Source organism: Anomaloglossus baeobatrachus, chromosome 2 (genome assembly GCF_048569485.1).
Source record: "Anomaloglossus baeobatrachus isolate aAnoBae1 chromosome 2, aAnoBae1.hap1, whole genome shotgun sequence".
Classification (NCBI taxonomy): domain Eukaryota; kingdom Metazoa; phylum Chordata; class Amphibia; order Anura; family Aromobatidae; genus Anomaloglossus; species Anomaloglossus baeobatrachus.
The window spans coordinates 497,516,662-497,526,726 of NC_134354.1; the positions used below are offsets into that span (position 1 = coordinate 497,516,662).

The following is a 10,065-nucleotide window of genomic DNA, read 5'->3' on the forward strand; positions in this document are numbered from 1 at the left end:
GAGACCCAGACAGGGATTCTGGTGACCACACAACCGCCTTGCGTGGGCGGTAAGCAGCACCTGAGGTGCTGGCCCCACTAGTGCAGAAGTGTACTTATAGATTATATGATTATAGGCTATACTTTACACTGTATGGTGCACGGTTGTTTTTTTGGCTATATACCCTCCTGCATTGCTCAGAGGAGACAACAGCATGTCGTCCACAAATAGCAAGGGTGCCAAAGCACAGACTTACTATGCTACCTGTGCAGCATGTACGGCTATACTGCCGGCAGGTTCCACTGACCCTCATTGTGTGCAATGCTCGGCCCCTGTGGCACTTACTCAGCCGGAGCCTCTGCTAAGGGTGGCCCAGGGAGAACCACCTGTTAACACTGTCCAGGTGACAGGGACGGAGTTTGCAGTTTTTACTGAAAGACTTTCTGAGACTATGGCTAAGATATTAGAAGCCTTGCAGTCCAGGCCGGCATCTCAAGCCATGGGCACTGTGGAATCATTGCCCCCTGGTCCCCCTCAGTTGGAACAACAATGTTCTCCCGGGGTGTCTCATAGATCCCAGGGTGAGGTCTCTGACATGGAACGCAGTCCCAGACCGACTAAGCGAGCTCGCTATGAAATCCCCTCGACATCATCACATTGTTCAGGGTCTCAGCGAGAGGACTCTCTGTATGATGAAGCGGAGCTAGCTGATCAGGATTCTGATCCTGAAGCCGCTCTCAACCTTGATACTCCTGATGGGGACGCCATAGTGAATGATCTTATTGCGTCCATCAATCAAATGTTGGATATTTCTCCCTCAGCTCCTCCAGTGGAGGAGTCAGCTTCTCAGCAGGAGAAATTCCGTTTCAGGTTTCCTAAGCGTACAACGAGTATGTTTCTGGACCACTCTGACTTCAGAGAGGCAGTCCAGAAACACCGAGCTTGTCCAGATAAGCGTTTTTCCAAGCGCCTTAAGGATACACGTTACCCCTTCCCCCCTGACGTGGTCAAGGGCTGGACTCAGTGTCCCAAGGTGGATCCTCCAATCTCCAGACTGGCGGCTAGATCCATAGTTGCAGTGGAAGATGGAGCTTCACTCAAGGATGCCACTGACAGACAGATGGAGCTCTGGTTGAAATCCATCTATGAAGCTATCGGCGCGTCGTTTGCTCCAGCATTCGCAGCCGTATGGGCACTCCAAGCTATCTCAGCTGGTCAGGCGCAAATTGACGCACTCACACGTACGTCTGCGCCGCAGGTGGCGTCCATAACCTCTCAAACGTCGGCATTTGCGTCCTACGCTATTAATGCTGTCCTGGACTCTGCGAGCCGTACGGCGGTTGCAGCCGCCAATTCGGTGGCAATACGCAGGGCCTTGTGGCTACGGGAATGGAAGGCAGATTCGGCTTCCAAAAAGTGCTTAACTGGTTTGCCATTTTCTGGCGACCGTTTGTTTGGTGAGAGATTGGATGAAATCATCAAACAATCCAAGGGAAAGGAAACATCCTTACCCCAGGCCAAACCAAAAACACCCCAACAGAGGAGGGGACAGTCGAGGTTTCGGTCCTTTCGGGGGGCGGGCAGGTCCCAATTCTCCTCGTCCAAAAGGCCTCAGAAGGATCAGAGGAACTCCGACGCATGGCGGTCTAAATCACGCCCTAAAAAGACCGCCGGAGGTGCCGCTACCAAGGCGGCTTCCTCATGACTTACGGCCTCCTCACACCGCATCCTCGGTCGGTGGCAGGCTCTCCCGCTTTTGCGACACCTGGCTGCCACAGGTAAAAGACCGTTGGGTGATAGACATTTTGTCTCACGGTTACAGGATAGAGTTCAGCTCTCGTCCTCCGACTCGATTCTTCAGAACATCTCCGCCTCCCGAGCGAGCCGATGCTCTTCTGCAGGCGGTGGGCACTCTGAAGGCAGAAGGAGTGGTGGTCCCGGTTCCTCATCAGCAACAGGGTCACGGTTTTTACTCCAACCTGTTTGTGGTTCCAAAGAAGGACGGATCTTTCCGTCCTGTTCTGGACCTAAAACTGCTCAACAAACACGTAAGGACCAGGCGGTTCCGGATGGAATCCCTCCGCTCCGTCATCGCCTCAATGTCCCAAGGAGATTTCCTTGCATCGATCGATATCAAAGATGCTTATCTCCACGTACCGATTGCTCCAGAGCATCAGCGCTTCCTGCGCTTCGCCATGGGAGACGAACACCTTCAGTTCGCGGCACTGCCGTTCGGCCTGGCGACAGCCCCAAGGGTTTTCACCAAGGTCATGGCTACAGTAGTTGCGGTCCTCCACTCTCAGGGTCACTCGGTTATACCTTACTTAGACGATCTGCTGGTCAAGGCACCCTCTCAAGAGGCATGCCAACACAGCCTCAACGTTACTCTAGAGACTCTCCAGAGTTTCGGGTGGATCATCAATTTTCCAAAGTCAAATCTGACACCGGTCCAATCGCTGACATATCTTGGCATGGAGTTTCATACTCTCTCAGCGATAGTGAAGCTTCCGCTGAACAAACAGCGGTCACTGCAGACAGGGGTGCAATCTCTCCTTCAAGGTCAGTCACACCCCTTGAGGCGCCTCATGCACTTCCTGGGGAAGATGGTGGCAGCAATGGAGGCAGTCCCTTTCGCGCAGTTTCACCTGCGTCCTCTTCAATGGGACATCCTACGAAAATGGGACAGGAAGCCGACGTCCCTAGACAGGAACTTCTCCCTCTCTCAGGCAACCAAAGCTTCCCTTCGGTGGTGGCTTCTTCCCACTTCATTATCGAAGGGGAAATCCTTCCTACCCCCATCCTGGGCGGTGGTCACGACGGACGCGAGTCTGTCAGGGTGGGGAGCAGTCTTCCTCCACCACAGGGCTCAGGGTACGTGGACTCAGCAAGAGTCCTCACTTCAGATCAATGTTCTGGAGATCAGGGCAGTGTATCTTGCCCTAAAAGCGTTCCAGCAGTGGCTGGAAGGCAAGCAGATCCGAATTCAGTCGGACAACTCCACAGCGGTGGCTTACATCAACCACCAAGGTGGAACACGCAGTCGGCAAGCCTTCCAGGAAGTCCGGCGGATTTTGATGTGGGTGGAAGCCACGGCCTCCACCATCTCCGCAGTTCACATCCCGGGCGTGGAAAACTGGGAAGCAGACTTTCTCAGTCGCCAGGGCATGGACGCAGGGGAATGGTCCCTTCACCCGGATGTGTTTCAGGAGATCTGTTGCCGCTGGGGGATGCCGGACGTCGACCTAATGGCGTCCCGGCACAACAACAAGGTCACGGCATTCATGGCACGATCTCACGATCACAGAGCTCTGGCGGCAGACGCCTTAGTTCAGGATTGGTCGCAGTTTCAACTCCCTTATGTGTTTCCTCCTCTGGCACTGTTGCCCAGAGTGATACGCAAGATCAGGGCCGACTGCCGCTGCGCCATCCTCGTCGCTCCAGACTGGCCGAGGAGGTCGTGGTACCCGGATCTGTGGCATCTCACGGTCGGCCAACCGTGGGCACTACCAGACCGACCAGACTTGCTGTCTCAAGGGCCGTTTTTCCATCTGAATTCTGCGGCCCTCAACCTGACTGTGTGGCCATTGAGTCCTGGATCCTAGCGTCTTCAGGGTTATCTCAAGAGGTCATTGCCACTATGAGACAGGCTAGGAAACCAACATCCGCCAAGATCTACCACAGGACGTGGAAAATATTCCTGTCGTGGTGCTCTGCTCAGGGTTTTTCTCCCTGGCCATTTGCCTTGCCCACTTTTCTGTCCTTTCTTCAATCCGGATTGGAAAAGGGTTTGTCGCTCGGCTCCCTTAAGGGACAAGTTTCTGCGCTCTGTGTTTTTTCAGAAGCGCCTGTCCAGACTTCCACAGGTACGCACATTCCTGCAAGGGGTTTGTCACATCGTCCCTCCTTACAAGCGTCCGTTAGAACCCTGGGATCTGAACAGGGTGCTGATGGTTCTTCAGAAACCACCGTTCGAGCCAATGAGGGATATTTCGCTCGCACGCCTTTCGCAGAAAGTGGTTTTTCTAGTAGCAGTCACTTCACTTCGGAGAGTGTCTGAGCTAGCAGCGTTGTCATGCAAAGCTCCTTTTCTGGTGTTTCACCAGGACAAGGTGGTTCTGCGTCCGGTTCCGGAATTCCTCCCTAAGGTGGTATCCCCCTTTCATCTCAATCAGGATATCTCCTTACCTTCTTTTTGCCCTCATCCAGTTCACCAGTGTGAAAAGGATTTGCACTTGTTAGATCTGGTGAGAGCAGAGTCTACATTTCTCGTACGGCGCCCCTGCGCCGCTCGGATGCACTCTTTGTCCTTGTCGCTGGCCAGCGTAAAGGGACACAAGCTTCCAAATCAACCCTGGCTCGGTGGATCAAGGAACCAATTCTCGAAGCTTATCGTTCCTCGGGGCTTCCGGTTCCCTCAGGGCTGAAGGCCCATTCTACCAGGGCCGTGGGAGCGTCCTGGGCCTTGCGACACCAGGCTACGGCTCAGCAGGTGTGTCAGGCAGCTACCTGGTCGAGCCTGCACACTTTCACGAAACACTATCAGGTGCATACCTATGCTTCGGCAGATGCCAGCCTAGGTAGGCAAGTCCTTCAGGCGGCGGTTGCCCACCTGTAGGACGGAGCCGTTACGGCTCTATTATGAGGTATTATTTACCCACCCAGGGACTGCTTTTGGACGTCCCAATTGTCTGGGTCTCCCAATGGAGCGCCAAAGAAGAAGGGAATTTTGTTTACTTACCGTAAATTCCTTTTCTTCTAGCTCCAATTGGGAGACCCAGCACCCGCCCCTGTTTTTGTGTACACATGTTGTTCACGTTGAATGGTTTCAGTTCTCCGATATTCCTTCGGATTGAATTTACTTTAAACCAGTTTATAATTTTTTCCTCCTTCTTGCTTTGCACCAAAACTGAGGAGCCCGTGGCAGCACGGGGGGTGTATAGGCTGAAGGGGAGGGGCTTTACACTTTTAGTGTAATACTTTGTGTGGCCTCCGGAGGCATAGCTATACACCCAATTGTCTGGGTCTCCCAATTGGAGCTAGAAGAAAAGGAATTTACGGTAAGTAAACAAAATTCCCTTCTTTTCTCAGCAGCTGTCATCTGCCATTCAGCTCTGCTACTGCAGCCACAGACAGAGCCATGTAGCAGAGCTGAATGGCCGCTGACAGCAGACAGAGCCGCGCGATCAGAATGAAGTCGGATGAACGTCACCCGACTTCATTGTCATCCCGTGGCTCTGTCTGTGTGGCAGGGCCTGATTTTCGGTCACCGGTGAAGGTCTCACCGGTGACCGCAAATCCCCTGAGTGACTGCAGTGAGCCGCGCTATCAGCGGTGCAGTCACTGAGGTTACCCGCGGCCACAGCAGAAGTCCTCCTGCTGAGATCTGTGGCCGCGGGTAACCTGAGTGATGTCATCGCTGATAGCGCGACTCACTTCAGTCACTGCGGGGAGCTCACAGAGAGCGGTCGTGGTCTGTGACCGCTCTCCGATAGCTTCCGATGTAGCAGAGCTGACAACGTCGAGGGACCTCTGTGGATTACGTCGGACATGGAAGGGTATTTGGGGTCTTGAATAAAGTGGTGAAAGAAGTTGGTTTTTTTTGTTATTTATTTCAAATAAAGGATTTTTGGGTGTATGTCTTAATTTTCTTAATCTTGCAGGAAGATATCTCGGGGAGACATCTGCCATGATTAATCTAGGACTTAGTGGCAGCTATGGGCTGCTGCCATTAACTCCTTATTACCTCGATTGCCACCGCACCAGGGCAATTCGGGATGGCCGGGTACAGTCCCGGGACAGTCGCATCCAATGGATGCGGCTATTCCGAGCGGCTGCTGGCTGATATTGTTAGGGTGGGGGGCTCCCCATCCTGAGAATACCAGCCTGCAGCCGTGTGGCTTTACCCTGGCTGGTATTAAAATCGGGGGGAACCGCACGCCGTTTTTTTTTAATTATTTATTTATTTTTTTTACTGCATTATATAGACCCGCCCACCGGCAGCTGTGATTGGTTGCAGTGACAGGTGTCACTCATCGTAGGGGCGTGTGACTGCAACCAATCATAGGCGCCGGTGGGCGGGGAAAGCAGGGAATACGAGATTGAATAAGGAGCGGCTGGCTTTTTCAAAAGAGAAGCCGCCGAAGCAGTATGAACGCCGTGCAGAGCTGCGCCGGTGAACGGGGATCAGTGAGTATGAGAGGGATAGACCAACATGGACAGAGAGAGAGAGACCGAGAGGGAGAGACAGACTGATATTAATCTCATGTTTCTCAAAACACTGGAAATGAGTGAGGTCTCACAATGTCGGTCAATCTCTATGATTGACCGACATTGTGAGACCTCACTCATTTCCAGTGTTTTGAGAAACATGCGATTAATGTATTTAGAAAAACGAATGTCACTAGGATGGTGTGAGTGCCGGTCCGTGTGACATGCTTTTTTTCACGCTCCCATAGAGTTGCATTGGAGAGACTCATGCGTGAAACTCTACAAATAGCAGCCTGCTGTGATTTTTTTCTCAGTCCGATTTGGACTGAGAAAAAAATAGCAGATGGGAGCTGCCTCATTGTTTAACATGTGTCCGAGTGCAATGCGAGAATTTCTCGCATTGCACTACTGCGAGAAAATCGCAAGTGAGAAGCCGGCCTTACAGTTCTCTGCAGTGAAGGAGAGCGTGCGTGACATACTGTACTGTGACGCTGGACTATGATGAGTGGTGAAATGCAGACCAGTCACTCAGGAAGACTGAGGCCGGCCTCGGTGGTGTCAGGTCAACTGGAAGTTGGTGTGACACTACCAGATCCCAGAGGCCACGGTGCCCCAGGGGTCATTTCCAGTGGATGAGCGGACTGCAATAGCGCCACTCGCAAAAATTGGCTGATAAAGGTATTTAGAAAAAGCCTTCCCTGACAGTTTTACAGGGATTTGGTCACTATTGCAGAGTAGTGAACCACCCCTTTAATCACCTGAAAAGGTAAATTAAATGGACTTTATAGCATCTACGGTCTTTTAAGCATGACCCAGTATCCTCCGGCGCAATCACACCTGCATTATCAGTATGAAGATTATGTAAACCATGATTAGCACTGTTTGGCAAGGACTGGTGGCTGCATGTTTTTGGTGATTTTATATTCTTCGCGAAATCGGAATTTGTGAGTGTAAAAAAACCCACCAACTTTGAATAAGCATACCTAATGTACGTTGCCCTATGTTCCATTTTTTGGGGGTGGTTATCCATACCAAAGATATTGTGAGGATGAAAAGTGTACAACCTAAGGGTAAGTGCACAATCAGTTTTTTGAGCAGAAACTTCAAGTTTTTTTTTTTTTAGGAGGATTGGGACAGTTTCCCTTCAGCTCCTGCTCCAAAAACTGCTAAAAAGGTTCAATGTAAACTTAAGGCTGCTTTACACGCTACGACATCGCTAGCAATTGCTAGCGATGTCAAGCGCGAAAGCACCTGCCCCCATCGTACATGCGAAATCGTGCGTATGTGCGTCACACGCACATACCTGCTCTGCGACGTTGCTGTGACCGGCGAACCGCCTCCTTTCTAAGGGGGCGGTTCGTTCAGCGTCACAGCGATGTCACAGCTGCGTCACCGAACCGCCGCCCAATAGAAGCGGAGGGGCAGAGATGAGCGGGACGTAACATCCCGCCAACCTCCTTCCTTCCTCATTGCGGCCGGCCGCAGGTAAGGTGAGGTTCCTCGTTCCTGCGGTGTCACACATAGCGATGTGTGCTGCCACAGGAGCGACGAACTACTTCGTACACCGAGTAACAGCGATAGTCGAGAATAGGGGGGCATGTCACCGATGAGCGATTTTGACCGTTTTTGCGACGATTCAAAATCGCTCATAGGTGTCACACGCAAAGACATCGCTAAAGCGACCGCATGTGCGTCACAAATTCCGTGACCCCAACGAGATCGCTTGAGCGATGTTGCAGCGTGTAAAGCGGCCTTTACTCTAAGGCTATGTACCCACGTTGCGTGTTTTCATGCAGTTATGCTGCGATCTGCACCGCAGCGTAACTGCATGCGTCCTGCGTCCCCTGCACAGTCTATGGAGATTGTGCAGGAGCCGTGCGCACGTGGCATATTAGAACGCAGCGATTCGGCTGCTGCCCGAATCGCTGCGTTCTAAGAAGTGACATGTCACTTCTTCCGTGCGGTTTGCATGCTGTCTATAGGGAGAGGCAGCATGCAGAGCGCACGTTCTCTGCAGGCACCATGCGCTTCAGAACGGAGGTTTTCAGCTGCGCTCTGAAGCGCACCTTTTAGCTGCGGTGCAGAGCGCACACGTGGGCACATAGCCTAATAGCACCAATTCCAGTTTACATCTGTGTACAGACACTGGAAGTGTAGGAAGAAACGAGACCCCAGGAAGATATTTAGATGTGCTCAAAAGATGTGGATGAGGTAAAGGGCATTTAATTGAACTTTTAAGATAGATTTAGAACTTGCTTGTATGCACATGTAGTATTAAGTCCCCCAGAATAAAGTCACACTTTAAGCTAACATTTGCAATGTAAAGAACTGGATTATTTGTGAACAGCTAAAATAAACTACTGAACACTATCATTTTTTAACGCAGTGTCAGAAAATGTCACACAGTGGAAACATATAATAACAAAAACACCAAATAACATACATTTAATCAAATGTAACAATTCCTTTTAATAAAAAAAAAAACAAAAAACGTAATTAATGTGAACAAAAAATAACTGTTCTACGTGTAACTTTCTATGGAGGACTACAGGAAAATAGGAAATTACCCTTTTTTTGCACACACAGGTAAAACCCCTTGCTGATGTGTTAGAACATTTTACATTCTTGAGTGGGGGTTTTAAACTTCTATGAACAGATCTAAATGTAAAGTGACACAAGAAAAGGGCCTCTAGACACGTGGAAGATATGCATGTTCTTTGTAAGAGTCACTCATGTAATTGCATTTTGAGGCAGTAAATTCTCGGAGTGTCGCTTTGCAGCTGGTTTCCATTCAATAGAACATACAAATACTTTCTAAACAGAATATCCCTTAGGCTTTCCACACTGCACATGCTAACCTTGCATAAAACCAAGCACAATCCCTCTCATTACATACAACTGCTCCATCTAAACATATCAGAATTTTTAACAGTCTTGTAACAAAGCTGCGCCCCAGCAGTCTTGTCTTTTCCTTTGGTACAAGTGAGCTCCAAAAGTCTAAGGAGCCCCATGGTATAAAGACAGGGTTACCATGTATCAGGGATAGTGAGAACACGTTTTATTTTGTAATAAAGAATGAAAAGACAATGCACGCCTATTTATGTAGTATATCAGCATCATCCAATCACATGAACCTGCGAAAAAAAACATAAAAACAGAAAATTAATGAAATGTATACAAATATGGAGCATAATTGACAGTGCAAATTTTTGGTTCTATAATTTTATCCTGGCAGTTTTGTTGCTGTATATTAAAATTGATGATCTACTTTTGACTTACATTGGCTATATATCGAGAAATATAACATTTAGTACTTATTTTCTGTAAATGACTATTCATTGGCTTGGTTATGGTTAATCTAAATCCATATCTTGAACCAGATCGCCATCTTGAAAATAAGGTCTCGAGAAGGATTGTTGGTCACAAGTGCTGTCACTTTTCTTGAAGGGAATGTCTCATCAGAAAATGTTGGAGAGGTCAATAATTGATAAAATACAAAAACAGTGATTTCCTCATCTTCCATAGACTTCACTGTAGCAGACCTGTTCAACAATGAACATAGCCCACACTTACATATGAATGGCGTATGCTATCCAATTGTTAATAAGAATCTGTTAACATCTCATTGGGCATATGCCATGGAAACCAAATTATGGGACAACCAAGCCATAGGCCACAATTCACTCAACAGCAGTAAAAGTAATGTACAGGGTGGGCCATACAAAAAAATGTAATCCATGTTACCCAACCCAAGTTCACTTTAATAATCTTTACTGTATAATGATAATGGTCACACACTATTGTAAACTTACAAAGTTAGCCCATTATAAATGTTAAACATTTTCATATTCATTTTTATCTTTTCGATTACTATATAAA

The 10,065-nt window shown here is 49.1% G+C and overlaps 1 protein-coding gene across 1 annotated transcript in view; it reads right to left on the reverse strand.

Annotated features, from left to right (window-relative positions):
* Nucleotides 1-8,630: 8,630 nt before the first annotated feature.
* Nucleotides 8,631-10,065, reverse strand: part of SEPTIN10 (septin 10) — a 101,255-nt gene continuing 99,820 nt past the window's right edge. Inside the window, exon 11 of the mRNA XM_075334274.1 lies at nt 8,631-9,320. Coding sequence (XP_075190389.1) covers nt 9,311-9,320 — 10 coding nt within the window. The 3' untranslated portion in view covers nt 8,631-9,310. The remainder of the gene's footprint in view (nt 9,321-10,065) is intronic.